We start from the raw sequence: 17,747 nt of genomic DNA, 5'->3' as shown, positions 1-17,747 counted from the left end.
TTGACCTAATGTTTGTGGTAGCCTCCAAGGCACCTTATCTGATGCCATGTGATTTTTCCTGTGGGATTTGTGAAAGATATTGTTTATGTGCCTCTGATACCTACTAATCTACTCTCTTTGAAGCACAGTTTAGAAGCAGCTGTTGGTTCCATTACTCCATACATGCTGGTTAAAATTTGGAGCAAACTATCCTATCAATTGGATGTGTGCCACATGATGAAAGGTTTGAGAAAGAAAGACTTTGATTAATTATTTTAAGTCAAAGTTAAGAGATATTAAATAGCTTTAAAACCCCAATATTCTTTTTTTTATACCCTGTATATGTCAGATTTTGTAAAGAATGATAAGTAATTTTATTCTGTATGTAACAAAAAAGAACTGCTCTAGCATTTTCCAGGAAGGTAAACTGTAGGAAAATCCTAATCCAACTAGTTACTCCTAATGATAAAAATTAATTTTTTAGCTCATGAAAAAATGCCAAACCCGATTGGGATTTGAAATCAAAATTTTCTGGATGAAAGTGATAGAGATACTACCACTTTGCTGTAGAGATTGGCACAATCAAAAGCAAAAAGACTTTTTTTTAATGATGGGAGAAATAAATGAATAAAATCAGTACTGAATAAAATAATTTAAAAATTGTGAATAACAAATATTTCAGTACTTATTTAAACAAGTATGGTGAAAATTCAGGATTATATAAACGACTAGATAGAATAAACTATGTTTATTTATTACCATTAATGATGTACAGCATAGAAGTCTATAGTGCAAATTAAATAGATTGTACACTAATTAATATTTGTAAATGAGATGAAAGCAAAATGTTATTCAAAATAAAGTTTTCTAAAAGCATGCAACATTTTATACCTTGTATGCACCGGTAAGTTGAGTAGTTATGTGGATTTTACTTCTCAAAGTAGACATTTTATTTAAAGTCTGTTGGTTTGAGGTTTTTAGAAAGAGTATCTGTTACAGTTGATTGCTTTTGTGAGGGTGAGGTAAAATAAAATCTAATTTTTTGTTGTGTTTATATTCATGTGTGAAGTTTAGTAATTATAGGAAATAAAACTATAATAACATAGTAAATTTAATGTATTTAAATAAATCATCACATCCACTACTGTATTTCAAAATTAAATGTAAATTATTATAATATAAATGCAATTAAATTATAACATTTATTAATTTGAAAAATATCTCAGTTAATATATTTTTTTTAAAATTAACCTAAACTAATCTGATTTTTATTAAACCAAAAAACTATTATTAAACTAAAAAAAAACTTGTTTAGTTTTCTTATCAGACCTTATTTAATATTTGTATACATTAATGCAAACAAAGTGAAAAATTATTGGTGTTGGAGATGACCAAATACTGTTTTAAATGAGTTCATATTTAAAATAACATATTCTTATGTTTTGTTTTGTTAGAATAACTTAAAAATAAAATTAAAAGTAGGAAAATATTAATCTCCAAAGTTTCTAAAGCAAGTATGAGATTTATTTTAATTAGTCATTAACTTATCTTATGATGTTATGTATGTTCTTTTAAATATTTTTCCTATTTTGTAATGATTTGGCAACAACTTTTGTAATGATTTGGAGATCAACAGCACTCATCTAAGTGCTGTTGCCAAATCAGATGAGTGCTGTTGATCTACATAAATAGGTTATGCAGAAAATAATGAATGTTTACTTTTTATTCAATTGTTATAAAAAAATAACATTTTTGAACATAAGAAATCCATCAAAATAGTACTCTATTTAAACTAACATTTCTTTATTTAGAAATGTGTTTTATTACATTTTGTGTTATAGGCACTTAAAAGAAGATACCAGGAAGCCATCTGCTATTAGTATATTACAGCATCAACTACAGGAAGCTCAAGGCAAGATAGCTCTTTTGGAAGCAAAGGTTAGAGATGCTGAAGAAGATGCACAGTCAAAAGCTGAAGAGGTGAAAATAATTGTTTATCACATATGATCACCCTTTTCTTGCTTATGTTATTTATTATTATTGTCCTTTATGCATTACTATATATGTAATTTTTTAATTTAAAAGGTCTAATGTAATTTTTATGGCTAGAGCTATCATTAACATTAAGATATCTCTGTAAAATAATAATTACACCAATGTGTTAATTATTCATCTTCATATAGAATTTGGTGAATAAGATTCAACTGAAAGTGTAAATTAGTTCAATTATGGACTTATGCGACTTTTGTGCTTGTATAACTTTCTGAAACAGTATTATTTGTTCTATAAATATTTTAATATAATTTTATTCATTTTTTAAAATATTGGTCAGTTTATATGATTATAAAGAAAGAAATTGGTTAACACACTTTTATATAGTCATGATATATTTATTTTTTCATACAAATTTACAGTAGGCTGACAACTTCTCCATAAAAAAGGATGATGCGTGTGTTTGTTTGTTGTATGTGCTCACATTTTTATTTTAGCTGCTATTTGTGCAGAGCAAACCAATGATGGTGCACCGGGTTGCTGCACGCAGTGCATAAATGATTCATTCATTTATACTTCTCAACAATTCATTCATTCATTCGAACAATTTATATTTCTTAATATGAACAATTTATATAAAATTATATTTGTGTTTTGAGGATAAAAAAGGAAACCATTAGTGTTGAGCTGTGTTAAGAATCACAACTCAAAAAACAGTAAAAATGTTCAGGATTTTGAAGCCTTCATTACAAAAGATTTGTTGTTGTTAGTAGGATAAATTCACGAACATTAATTTAGTTACAATTTGAAAAAACATTCAACAAAATCATGTGTAATGAAACATAAACCACATAAAATGTTCACAGTTGGCAGTAGGTCTGCTTTTTTCCTAGTCCAATAATAATAATTACTAATGATTTTTGTTTCATGTGAAAATACTTGCCCAGGGCTTGAAACCATGAACTAATGAAAAATAACTATTATATATCGGAAATTTAAAAATTAAACATGTTTAACTCAATATTTCATAATGAATCAAGAATGTTTAGTAATCCAAGTGACTCATTAAATATCAGAAGAATTACAGTTGACAGAAAATAAACTGAAGAAATATAAAGTGGCGAATGAAATTTAATTTTACCTAAAGAGAGTTCAAGTTGTTAATTCAGTTCACTTATCAATTTATTATTAGTATTGGAATGTGTTATAAAATGCAACCATAATAATTTGTTTTACATCTTTATATTTAAAAATAATTTTATTAAATAATAATATATTTATTATAAATAAGAATATTAATATATATAATATAACATATATATTTAATATATTTTTATAATATAATGTAAATATTTTTGCAAATATTTAAGTTTAATTTTTTTTCTTCTATTTTGTTATTAATTTTATATCATTTTTGTCTGGCAATGATAATTATTATTTAAACTATGAATAAATTATATTTAAATTGTAAATTCCTCACTGAAAATATTGATTTTAGTATTGTTTATATTACTCCATAAGTACTTTTTTTTTAATTAAATATACTCGTACTTTAAATCATTGAGACTCAAACTTTTTTACCCATCGCCCACATTGAGAATCAAAAATTTTCTAGCGCCCCCAAAATGTTTAAACTTATCATCTGTTAAAAATAATAATTACAATTGGTGTTTTTAAGATGCTCTCTTTAAAACAGCAATTACATTATTGTTTTTAAGAGTGGCATACTCCTATTTTGAAGTATTTTTGTTAAAATTGCTTTCAAAAAGATTACAATTCAGGTTTCTCACAACTAAATGTTGGTGATGATTGACTTAATATACAGCAAACACTTCTGGAACTTTATTTTTTAAGTATGCTTTGAAACCTTTGTGACACCCTGTCATAGCCAGCTGGAGCGCCATCAGTAGCAATTGACATAATATTTTTCAAAAGAATTTCATTTTCATCACATAACGTTTCCAGTGTATTATGTATGATTTCTCCTTTTGCATCTGTCTCTAAATTTCTAGTTCTTGCCATTTTCTCATCTTTGATAAACCTCATATATGACAACAGTGCTTCATTAGTTGGTAAAGAGGACTTATCCAACTGGAATGAAAACTGGCAAGTCTTCAGATGATTGCATAATGATTCTTCAATATTTTCAGCCATCTCATCAATTCATCTTTGCACAGAACTATTGTTCAAAGGAATTTTCAGATATACCTGCTGCTGGTTTATGGAGCACAGAGGTTATTACTTCGTTTACTGCCGGTAAAATTAAAGCTTCTCCAATAGTGTGTGGTTTGCCTGTTTTAGCAATTAACAATGAGATATTGTACGAAGCTTGAAGTCTGTCATTGTCTTGCTTGGAAGCCTCTAAAACACATTTTTATATAGTTGGTTGAGCTACGTACATCTTTTCTAGGTTTTGAAAATGGGCCACATCTTTGTCTTTCTTATCTGAGTGGATTTTATTAAAATGATCTTGTAGCCTGGAAGGCTTCATTTGAAAAGGTTTTTTGACAAATAAGGCACATTGGCGTTGATGGATTTGTGGGATTTTCGATAAATCTGTATTTAATATATTCCTTACTGTACTGCAATTTCTTTTTTCTTGCTTCTGAGATGGTTTTAATTTAACAAATATGTGAGTAAAAGACTGACTTTAAAAAAACCTGCTATTGATTGCACAAGAAAATACTAATGAAAATAAAAGAAACAAGTACTGCCTTTATATAGGTTTGAAATTCAACATGAACCGATAGGAATAAACATGCAATTACTCATTTACTGCACGTGACAAAATTCATACTGAGCAAGTTAGAACAAGCACCGATAATCCTGTCAATTCATGCAGGATAGGATAAATCACATTAACAAGTCATATGAAATTGACTTAAACATTGATGACTTAAACATTTTAATACATGTTTGAGAAATTCTACATGATTTATAAACTAAACGGCATTTTAAACAGGATGACATAAGCTGTAAATTGGTATAAAAACATACAATATCCAATAATTGGTTTGTTTATAATTAGTGTTCAAAAATTAAAAATATGTTTTTTTTATTTTTTTCTACTTCACTTTTATTTTATGTTGTATTTGTATTTACTGTCGCCCTTTTCTTCATCCCTTTGTTGATAATTGAATAATAATGCTTTGTATATAATAAATACTCATTTGTTTTGACTTATGTATTATAAGTAGTCATCAAAATGTCACATTTGTTGACTGCTACACAGAAGAAAGAAAGGTTGGAACTTGTGCTAGTAAAGTGGCTGTATAACAAAAAATATAAATCAGTTTTTAATTTTTTTATTTCGTACTATTGCTACATTATACACTGGTGTAAAAAATTAAAGGGACTGCTATATATTATGATTAAAAATTATTATATTCAAACTGTTTTAACTTTGCAACCAATGGGCTTAGAGAGATGAATAAAAAAAAATTAAAGCTTGAATACTCAACTTTTTAACAGTTTACTTCAGATTTCAAAAATCATCAAATTAAAAAAAAATCTGTGAAAAGAAAAGTTTTAAAAATTTGTAACTTTTTGTTTGTGTTGATCAAGCACAGGGGGGAAACAAAATTTGTTGCAGTAAACTGCATTAAAATTGTTTGAAAGCTTAAGACTTTAGCTTTAATTTATTTTTTTTATATGTTTACAATTTTTTTAAATGGAAATATTCCACTTTAAAGAGAAAAGGCCACTTTTGTCTTCAATGCTGCATATCTCCTGATCTAAGCTACATATTAATGCAAATAAATATGGAAGTTAAAGGATTTTGATGTACTTTAATGAAAAATTGTGAGGTATTTAATGTAGGGTTGCAGTTTTTGGATTTTGTTCAATTTGTCCCAGATATTGAAATCTTTAATGATTGAGTCTGCAACATGATGTTGGGGTAAGCTGAGAGCAGGTGATATATGTTCTTGTAATTTAATTTTTTTTTAATATAGGAATAAGTTCATGATCAAATAATAAGGTCTGATCAAATACAGAAGTGACCATGTAAATTTTGTTTGGATTGCAGTACAGACTTAAGGATTGAAAGATTTGTCATTTCATTTATGATTATTGTTACTAATTAGTGTGTATGTCTCTCTCTCTCTCTCTCTCTCTCTCCTTGCTCTCTGTGTGTGTATGTGTATGTGTGTGTTTGTGTGTGTATGCCCTATATAAATGTATATTAGATAACTCAAATTTTATAATGCAAAGTCTTAAATTTTACCTTTTTGTGCATTGCATAAGAGTGTTATTTCCATTGTTAAAAAATGTTTCTGTTAAATGAAATAAAAAAATGTTGATATTCCTGTATTTAAAATGACTTATAGGAAACCTTATGATTTATACTTCTTAATTTATTGTTTTATTTGTAGATGAGTAACATGATTATACAACTGAGAGAGTATGAAACTGGTGAATTTGGTTTAAGTCAAGCAATGGAACAGATTAAGGAGCTAAGAAAACAGAAAGCTGTATGTGATAAACACATTGAACAACTAGTCCAAGCCGGTAATCAGTTGCAAGAGGAAGCTAACCAGCTGGAAGAAGAAAACTTGATCTTACGGTATTATTAGTTATTTTCTCCAAACAGAAATTTTTAATATTTATTTACACTTGTGTGTACATATATATTTAAGTATGTGTATGTAATATATATATATATATATATATATATATATATATATAGTGTGTGTGTGTGTGTGTGTGTGTGTGTGTGTATGAGGGGGGGGGGGTGGTGTCTGTGTGTGTTACATATATTTATAAAAACATAAAATGTTATGAAATTATTAAAAAAGAACAAATATGGATAGCATAATTTTTCATGGGCATTATGATAAAAATATGCACTGCCATAAAAAAGGATATACATTTAACTTCCAAATTTAAACTGCACGTAGTGCTATTTAACATAGCATTTGGAACCTGTTTTCTAAATGTGATAATCGCACATTGTAGCCTTATTTCACACCTTTTTTTTATTTTTAAGATGCATTTCCGTCAGATGTTCATGGTATTATGAAACAAATTTAGAAGGGATGTAATTTAATACCTTGCTTGCTTATTACTAAAAAATTAAAAATGGTTGACTGAAATTATGCTTGAAATCTTAATATTTTTTATCTGTAATCTTTTATTTAATTTGTTTTTTCTGTTTAATGTAATCTTCAGTAATATAAGTGAAACATTTAGTGATAATTAAAAAAACAAAAAACTACTTCTTTTTTTATGCCAATTTATGTTATTTTATGAACCACAGAAAAAAAAAACATAATTCGTTTAATTAAATAAAAACTATTGTATATGAAGTTAAGGGAGAAATATCTCCTTAATTATTAGGCAAGATAGAAAACATACATTTTTTAAAGATATTTCAATTCTTGGTCTTAATTCTTTTACCTATAATATCTAGATAAAAATATTGTACAAAACTTTATACCTTGTTCAAATTCACAAAATGTTTAGAGTAGTTTTTTCTTCATCAGTTTTATTCATCTTTTTGTCTGCGTTCTTTGGCAGTTCATTTCTTGACTCCTGCAGCTGGCTTTATGTGATCTATTCATTTTAATAAATATTTTTATTAATGTAAACTATTTTAAATGTTGTTTTAAATGATGAATGAGAAATTTGCAACATAAATCTATTTAAATTATAATGTGTGCTGATAAGTATATTTGAGTGTACTCAATTTAATGTAATATTGACATTGAATTTACTACTATAAATACTAAACGTTCCTGAGTTTAATCATTATTAGCTCTCTTTCCTTAACTTATAGTTGTGACATTAAAATTTAATTTATTACTTGCTTTTCTTCAACTTGCAATGCTTTTTTTTCATGTTTGTCCTCAAATCTTGTATCCTTAATTTAACATATTTCTTGAACTTGCCAGTTGATGAAATTTTTCACAATTACTAAGGTCGGGTGACAATACAATATTCTACCATTACTTTTACAAACATCCCTTCGTACGGGGGTAAATTAAGGGTGCAGGTGTAATAATTTAACATACTTCACTATAAAACTTCATTATGCAAAAACTTTACTATTTTGTTACTTTGTGTAGTAAATGTTTGATTGAAAATTTATTTGATATTTTTTAAATATATTAGAAATTTCAATAGATTATGTTATCTTTTGAAATCCAAATTAACCTACTAATTAAACTCGTGTAATATATGATAATAATTTGATGTATGTCTAAAAAGTATAAAGTAAATTTTTAAACATTTTTGTAATATATGAACAGTAACTGCCAATCACATTTAAGAAAAGCAGTATATTAAAATATAGGAAAGAAATTTTTAATAAAAAGTAGGAGCTAGTACATGTTACCCAAATATACTAATAGACATTTGAAGAAACCAAAAATTTATTTATTCATTTAACATCAAATTATATATTTTTTGATATGAGTAGTTTGTATGTTTACTTTAATAATGACGTGTAAAATATGATTATTTATTTTAGTTGAAACTTATGGATCTTGCAATTTAAGTAACAGTGCAACAAGCAAAGCTGTGTATTATTAGTGAAAAAATATTTATAATCGAAAGAAAACAGAGGATTTTCTTTAAAAAAGTCTTTTTTAAGTTGTGCTGTTGAATTAAACAAAGGGTTTTGACCTGAACTAGATATTAGTGCAGAAAATTGGCAGTTACTTATAAGGAAGGTTTTTATTCTTGGTATTACGGTAGTGTAGATGCAAAGCTTGCATAAAGTTGTATCAGTAAATTTCACAGATATACTGTTTAGTTGTTATTGAGCCTTGTAAAGACAGATGTTCTCTAATTAGCAAAAGGAGTTCTCTATTTAAAAATAAGAAATGCAGTTATAGATCTAAACTTGTTGAACCCGGGATTATCTTCAATATTCAGAATTTATAGTCCTGGAACTAGTGCACTTTTTCATGACTAATTTACATCAGGCTGGTAATGTGTTAAAATTTTAGTTTAGTAAGCAACAGACAGAAAATATGAGTAGATTGTGCAGTTGCTTTTATTCATAAGATGATAGTCTTGTAATGGTTTGTGTGATTTTTTTATTCATTTATAACACCTACTTTTATTTTTATATAAATTGTTGGCCACAACTAACACAGAACCAATGAGCAGACATTTTTGTCAACTCAGGATCATGGTAGATGTCCTGATACTAAAGTTTTTGTGATCTGTTTCTAATTAAATAACCATCTGCTGATTGTTTTTAATGCTTTATATGATAAAATCATGGGAAGTAACAATAGCAAATGAAAATAAAGTTATTGTCTGATTTCTTATGTTTTATTTATTATTTTTGTTAAAAAAATATTTAAATAGTTTTATTAAATATGTTTTTGTTATTTTTTAATCTATTTCAAAAATAACAATGTTTATTAGGTTACTTATTTTTACATTGAAAAGAAGATATTGTAGTGGACGCTGAGAGAACCTCCAAATGGACCATTGTGGCGAGATGGAATTGCATTGTAAAGATCACTCGTAAATCATCTGACCTGTGATATTAAACCAATAAAAATGTCTGCTGACTGTTTATGTGGTGTTTATTTTAGGTCAATTATAAATTGATAAAATTAAGCCAAGAAAATTATGCTAAGTCTAAAAATAAGCAAAACTCTACAGGAACATGATGCTACAAAGTAATCATGAACTAACCAAAATATCTGCCGATTGGTTCTTTGTTTTTGTGTTGGACTGATATTTTGAGTAAAAAAAAGAATAGCTTGTTATAAATACATAAAAAATCACACAAAACATTAGAGGTTTATCATTTTATTATCAATAAACGCAGTTGCAAAACAGAATTTTTTACTTATCTTTTCTGTCTCCTATTTACTAAACTAAATATTTAACGCACTTCTGCTATTGTGAATTAGTTATAAAAATGTGTGCTAGCTATAGGACTATTACAGTCGAGAGATGAAATTAATAAATAAATAATGTTTTAGGGTAAATGGCAATGTTAATAATAGTTGTATGAAAACATACACTTAATTAATTTGCTCTGGTATTGTTTTCTTTTTGCTTTAACAAAATTTTTAATTATAAATATTATTATAATAATTATTTTGATATACTAACCTAGAAAAATTGAAGTATCTTCATTTTTAAGATTTTAAATACTTTTAATTATAAGTTGACCTCTTGATTTTTTTTTATTTTAAGTTCCAAAATGTTACATATGCCACAATTTATGGCATTTTATTTATTTGTTTTTATAAGAACATTTTCCAATCACTAATGTATATTTTTTAATGGAATTTCAGAGAAAAATTAGGTTTGGATGTGGATGAAGTATTCACTTAACTAATTATATGACTTTGTTGTAACTACATCAGTATTATTTAGAATTTAAAAGATTCTCAAATCATGAAAATCTTCCCATAGAATTTGACAGTTATCCATAATCATATTTTTGGAAATCTAATTTTTTAGGCACTACAAAAAAAATCATTTGTGGGTGAAATTTTTGATTAGAAAAACAATAAACCCACTGGGTTAGTCTTAGTGGTTAAAATTGTAATCACAAAATCAGCTGATTTTTGAAATTGAGAGTTGTAAGGTTAGAGTCCTTATAAAGACAGTTGCATTTATATGGATTTGAAAGCTAGGACTGTGATTACTGATGGTTTTTGGTGGTTGGGTTTCAATTAACCGCATGTCTCAGGAGTGGTCAGTCTGATTCTGTTCAAGACTATATATATTTACTCTTACACACCAGACTGTGTACAGATGCCTTGGCATCTCTGCAGAATACTGTTGACATCATGTCACTGTGCTGTTACTTTGTTCTGGTATGCATAAAATAAAATAAATAAAATTGATGTAAGATCATTTTCGTTTCTTGTATTATGTGTGCTTCTGAAAAATGTAAGTTGTGTAAGTGATATTAAAAACTATTTAGTACATTATTAGTATTATTAGAATTTTTTTCATTTTTAATAACTTACTAACTTTAACATTGGCCAGGTTGGTAACTATTTCACACACATTTCAAAAAAAAAACAGACACACTTAAATGTTCCAACACACAACCAAATTATTTTACATATTTAATAACAGATTATACAATTTACTTTTCTAGGAAAAAATCTATACATTAAAAAATGTTTAATTATACTAAACAGCTAACAATACAGCTAACTTAATGATAAACTGTTTTCAGTTCACTCACCCTATTTGATAATATGACAAAATCAGAATTTAAGAGTAAGGCCCTTTAAATTCTATCTATATCATTAAGAATGTTTAATATTAAAGAAAACGTTCATATTTAAGAAATCTTGAAGTAAAAGTTCTTGCAAAATTAACATAAAAGTTTCAATTTTGTTACTTCAAGTTTTGGAATTAACAATACAGAATAAAGGCGATTGATTATATCTTTAAATATAAATACTATATCTCTATAATTTTTCACAGACTGGGAAAACTTGCTTCAGACAATGAAATTTTAGACAGAAAAGTCAAATCAGTATTGGATATGGAAGTGGATCAGAGAAATATTGAATGATGAGAAATAAACCATAAAGCTTGGAAATAAAGAATCAATCTTGGGATAGACAATACCATCCAAAGAATATCTTGAGTCCACCCCAAAATGTAGAGTGAATCTTCTTTCACCTACTGTTCTGCAGAACATTAGCACATTTTTACCCAAAATGGGAGATGGATACTACTAATCAATGATTTTGTGTTAACTAGGTTAAAACAAGTTCAGGTTTCTAAAAGAGACAACATTGTCAATCCTTGGTTTTTTATTTAAAAGAAACCAGGTGAATTATGAACTACTCAGCCAGATCTCTGCTGGAGAGTCTTTGTGAATTTATTTTAGGCTTTAAATGAGATGTTGAGTGCAGAATGCTACCTTTAAAATTAATCTGGATTGTAACTTTTCACTAACTGCAAGCTACAACTCTTGACAGAGGAGTGACAGATTAAAAAAAGAAAACTTTTTTACCAAGGAGCAGATTTATGTCACTCTTAGTCAAGTTAAAACTTTAGAGGACATCGCCTTGTCTAATTTGGACCCAAATATGTTATTAAATAGACCACATAATGAGAAAGCTGTAACAGAAATGGTGAGGTTATGTATCTATCCAATTTATAGGTTTCGTTATTGCAATTAGACATTTGGACAATATTTGTGAGTACCCAGTTAAAAAAAGTGTTTACAATAATTATAGAATATTATTTATTGCAAAATTATAATATTTAACTCGATTCATACACGGTAATGTCAGCTGAGAGCTTGTTGTATGACTACTTAATAATATTACAAAATTAGAATTTATTATTGCATGCATAATATAAATATTTATATTGTAATTTTGCTATTAAGGATATATATATTTTATTAAAATGTACTACTGAAATTTTAATAAAGAAAAACATACTAACAGCAGAATGTATTTTTAGTTTTAGTTTCAACAACTATTCCATGTCGATCCTAAATGTACTAATTAATAATATTAACACTGAACTTATCAAATGGCATGCTGTTTACACATCATCCTGATCCCTTGGGGAAAGATACCCTCATCACCCCCTCTGTTCCAAGACCTTATGGGCTTTACCAGAGGTCATCTTCGAAACCTCGGCTTTTGACATATTCCTGTCTGCTTCAGCCAGGATGTCACCGATGCAAATGCCACAAGTGACATTCCCATCGATGTACTACTATTTAATGAACTCAAAGCAAAACACATCTCACTGAGTTTTAAGCAAGACTGAAAATACCTAACTAAACAAAGGAATTGAACTCCTCAAGCTTCTCTAAATTCCACCGATTCATCTGACACCTTTTCTTCAGGTTTTTAAACCCCAATCTACATTTCATTATCACCAAATTATGGTCGCTATCAATGTCTGCTCCAGGGTAAGTTTTGCAGTCAACGAGTTGATTTCTAAATCTTTGCTTAACCATTATATAATCTATCTGATATGTTGCAGTATCGCCTGGCTTTTTCCAAGTGTACATTCTTCTATTATGATTTTTAAATTGGGTGTTGGCAATTACTAAATTATACTTCATGCAAAACTCTATAAGTCGGTCCCCTCTTTCATTCCTTTTGCCCAGCCCGTATTCACCCACTATATTTTTCCTTCCTTGCCTTTTCCAATGCTTGCATTTCAATCTCCAACTATTATTAAATTTTCATCTCCTTTTACATGTTTAATTGCTTCATCAATCTCTTCGTATACACACTCTACCTCATCATCATCATGGGTGCTTGTAGGCATATAGACGTTAACAATCGTTGTCGGTTTTGATTTTATCCTTATTACAATGATTCTATCGCTATGCCTTTTGAAATACTCTACTCCATTCCCTATCTTCTTGTTCATGATGAAACGTACTCCTGCCTGCCCATAATTTGAAGCTGAGTTAATTATTCTAAAATCACCTGACCAAAAGTCGCCTTCCTCTTCAAGAAATATAATAATATCTTTCATACTTATAAAAAATAAAGAAAAATGTGACTTCTGTATCCTAATTTAAATTTGAATAATACGACTAGGTTCTGTGAAGAATTCAAACTTAATTATTCAGTTAACCCTTAATTAATTAAGAACTTTCTAATAGCAAAACTCTGTCTTTTTGTACCGTAAAGTAATCAAATTAATTGTGTATTTTCATACTTTTGCATGCTAAATTATTGAAAGTGTATATAATTTAATATAAATTTCCCTTTCATCTAATCAAAACAATCTTCAGTTATACAATTGTACTACGAATACCATTCCAGATGTTTGTAGTATTAAGTATAGCTACTTTATTGTATTTGGCGTGAATAAAAATATATTTAATGTTACATGTTGCAGGCACATTTTCATTTTCTGGTGGCCAGTAATTTTTCATTACATCTAATACCGAGTTGGATTAATGGCTTTCATAATCTGCCGTCATGTGAATTCACTTAAATATACTATGATGCAATATGATGCCCATAGTAGTACTAGGATCATTAATGAAATGAAAATTAAAATTTTTATAATTTATAAATGAAACATAATATCTATTATGTTTTTCTATATATGCAAATTTAGTGTGTTTTAATTTTACAATGTTGCATATTTAACTGCTGTATTTACTCACGGATTTTCATCCTCATCATTGAAAAGAACATTTTCAACAGGTAAACTTTAAAAAGAGGTCTGTACAATTAAAAATACCTCAATACTTTTAATAGATGTTTTTAAAGAATATTTAAAATGACTCTTGGTTTAACAAGTAGTAATATTTTTGAATGACCACAAGGTAAAAATTGAGATGGTTTTAATAACAGAAATGTGAATAATTCTTATTACTTTGGATGTCTATTAATTTAAGCGCTGATATTTTGAAGCAGACTATAGTGTGCAGAAATTATCATAAATTAGAATATTTTATTAAAATACTTATTTTAAAAAGAAAATACATTATAAGGAAAATCATACGGTTCTTCAAGGGAAAAGTGTCTGTGTGCATATGTAGAATTGTGTGCTAGTATTATATTCTAATAACCTAATAAACTATTGTATTTTATTGTATTCTCTTAATGAAAATGGTAATGCAAAGACTAAAAAATAATACCGATCATTTCATGTTAAATGTTCTATGTTTAGATATAATGCTTCTACATTTGTCAGTTTAATTTTGTTAATTTTTTCAAATTATAAAAATGCAGGATAAAAATAATAAGAAATTTAAATCAGGATAAAGTAAACATCTTATTAATGTAATTTTAGCTAATATTAAATCTATTAACATCTGGAGAAAATTTGTTATATAGAGTATAAATCCTACCGTAAACTGGCTTCTGTACATTTTTTTACTATAATAAATTATAAACTAGCAATTTTTTAAATTTCTTATTTGTACTGTGAAGTTTAAAATTCTGTGAATTAATTTTTTGTGAAAAATCTTTTATTTCTTTGTCGAATTTCACATTTCTTTTTTTTTAATGCTGTACACATTCATTAATATCCGTGAATCAGATTTCTATGATTAGAGAACCGTATAAATATATTACCCTTTAAATAAATTGTTGTATTTGAATCAAAATGTTAGGTCAATTTTATTTTTTTTTGCACTACATGTATTAAACAGTATATTTTCTAAACCACAGTTACTAATTGTACAGAATAAGCTACTTCACAACTCATGAATTGTATTCATAATCTTGTGTTATAATATTTTTTTGGAAAAGTCAAGGTCTGAGAATTGAAAACGTCTGCCAAGTATCATCAGGTATGCTGTCATAACAGCATACCTTTGGTCATTCAGGTTCATCATTATATATTTTTCTATTTATTATATTCAGGAAACCTTTTTTTGGTAATTTCTCGCTTTATAATGGTACAATTGTGGTCAATCTGTACATGATATGTTGTGAAAATATTTCTTTCTATTAAAGTTCATATTATTCTACATTGTTGGTTGCTATAAAATGTGCAGCTGCAAAATATAGTGTATGCATTACTGATTAGTACTAATTACTACTGATTATACAATACCGAGCTACAATCATGTGTTGAATGTCACTATTGTCAAAAATTCCTAAAACTTATACAGTAACCTTTTTTTGTTTTGTTTGAAAGTTTCTCTTTTCAAATTCTAATGAACTATGAAATTTATTAAAAAGTGATTATCTTCATTCTAATTTTAACCAACAGTTTTTTTGTCTTATTTCTAAAATATTTTACTTTCTTCCTTTTTTTTAATCTTAACTACATAGGTGTTTTATCCATTTTTTATTACGTAGCAAAGAAGCAGATGTATAAAACAGAAATGTATTTACAATAATATATACATATTTATATGCATTTTTTTTTTGTAAACTACGCACAATGCAAAAAAAGTTACTCAAATTGGAGGGGGACACCTCATAGTGACCTTGGATTTAATCTTTTAATTGACCTTAACTGTTATTTCAAGGTTAACATGATTTTTTCAAATGGAATGACATATTTTTGACCCCCGCTAATAAGAAGAGCAGAAAATTCTACATTGAAATATGTGGTCACAGTATGATCTTTGAAATTATTTCAGGGGGTTTCATTTTAATCACCCCAGGCGATTTTCTTGTAAACTACATACAATATAAAAAAATTACCTAAACAAAAGCTACTCAGATTGCAAGGGGCATCTCTTGGTGACCTTGGACTTGATGACCTTATTTCAAGGTTAATATGATGCTTTCAAATGGAATGACCTACTTTTGACCACACCCATGAAAAGAGCAGAAAATTTTACATTGAAATATGTAGGTCACACATATGACCATGGGCTTTTTTTTCAAGGTCATACGGTTTTCCATCAGTGATAGTGTTGTAAGAGTTACGTGCTTTTGAAGGTCATATAATGATATTCCTGGAATATTTGTATTTCAGGCCAGTTATCTCGCAAACTGTGGGAAAGAACATAAAAATGACTACACTATCATCTAACACCATATCTGATTGTTAGTTGTATGACTTTTAAAAAATATCCAAGGTCATATGTGTGACTATATATTCAATGTAGAATTTTCTGCTCTTTTCAGTGATGGGTTCAAAAATAGGTAATTCCATTTGAAAAAATTGTGCTTTCCTTGAAATAAAGTCAAGGTCACCATGAGATGTCGCCCCTCCAATCTGAGTAACTTTTATTTAGGTAATTTTTTTGTATTGTGTGTAGTTTACGAGAAAATTTACTGGGGTAATTAAGATGAAACACCCTGAAAAAAGGTACAAGGTATGACCTTGTACCTTGTGACCAGATATTTCAATATAAAATTTTCTACTCTTTTCATTTCTGGAGTCAAAAATATGTCATTCTATTTGAAAAAATCATGTTAACTTTGAAATAATAGTCAAGGTCACCATGAGATGTCCCCCTTCAATCTGAGGAACTTTTGATGAAGCCATTTTTTGTATTGTGTGTATTTTATGAGAAAATCACCTGGGGCAATGAAAATTAAACACTGTGTATGTGTGTGTGTGTGTGGTCAGTTTTGGCTCAATTAACTATTTCTTGGGACACTTCAATGTTGTTTCCGCTGGTCTGACTACAATTTTGGAATGAATTTTGTGAACACTTGACACGTATTCAAATCTTAATTTAAAATTCACTGAACCACATAGAAACTTAAATTCAGTTCATCAGCTATCTCCCTAATTGAAAGTCTGTGGTCAGACGTGCTAAATTGTGAACTTTTACAATGTTTTCATTGTTTTTTGAAGTGGAAGGACAGTTGGACCAGTATCATCTTCGACCATAAAAATGACTACACTATCATCTAACACTATATCTGATTGTTAGTTGTATGACTTTTAAAAAATATCCAAGGTCATATGTGTGACTATATATTCAATGTAGAATTTTCTGCTCTTTTCAGTGATGGGTTCAAAAATAGGTAATTCCATTTGAAAAAATTGTGCTTTCCTTGAAATAAAGTCAAGGTCACCATGAGATGTCGCCCCTCCAATCTGAGTAACTTTTATTTAGGTAATTTTTTTGTATTGTGTGTAGTTTACGAGAAAATTTACTGGGGTAATTAAGATGAAACACCCTGAAAAAAGGTACAAGGTATGACCTTGTACCTTGTGACCAGATATTTCAATATAAAATTTTCTACTCTTTTCATTTCTGGAGTCAAAAATATGTCATTCTATTTGAAAAAATCATGTTAACTTTGAAATAATAGTCAAGGTCACCATGAGATGTCCCCCTTCAATCTGAGGAACTTTTGATGAAGCCATTTTTTGTATTGTGTGTATTTTATGAGAAAATCACCTGGGGCAATGAAAATTAAACA

At 28.0% G+C, this 17,747-nt stretch overlaps 1 protein-coding gene across 6 annotated transcripts in view; it reads left to right on the top strand.

Moving 5' to 3' along the window:
* The window catches only part of LOC142327659 (centrosomal protein of 290 kDa-like), a 97,594-nt gene that overhangs the window by 66,436 nt on the left and 13,411 nt on the right, over positions 1 to 17,747 (top strand). For 3 of the 6 annotated variants that reach the window (XM_075370884.1, XM_075370882.1, XM_075370881.1), the window contains 3 exons: positions 1,821 to 1,959; positions 6,345 to 6,535; positions 11,389 to 12,346. In XM_075370884.1, the coding sequence (XP_075226999.1) occupies positions 1,821 to 1,959; positions 6,345 to 6,535; positions 11,389 to 11,479 (421 nt within the window). In that variant the 3' untranslated portion in view covers positions 11,480 to 12,346. Of the gene's footprint in view, positions 1 to 1,820; positions 1,960 to 6,344; positions 6,536 to 11,388; positions 12,347 to 13,791; positions 14,106 to 17,747 lie in introns of those variants that run through there. The other 3 variants (XR_012757050.1, XR_012757051.1, XM_075370880.1) reach the window with 2 other exon arrangements.

This window comes from Lycorma delicatula, chromosome 7 (assembly GCF_047948215.1).
Source record: "Lycorma delicatula isolate Av1 chromosome 7, ASM4794821v1, whole genome shotgun sequence".
In the NCBI taxonomy this organism is placed as follows: Eukaryota; Metazoa; Arthropoda; class Insecta; order Hemiptera; family Fulgoridae; genus Lycorma; species Lycorma delicatula.
The sequence above is the reverse complement of the archived record's forward strand: the minus strand, read 5'-3'. Positions and strand labels throughout refer to the sequence as shown.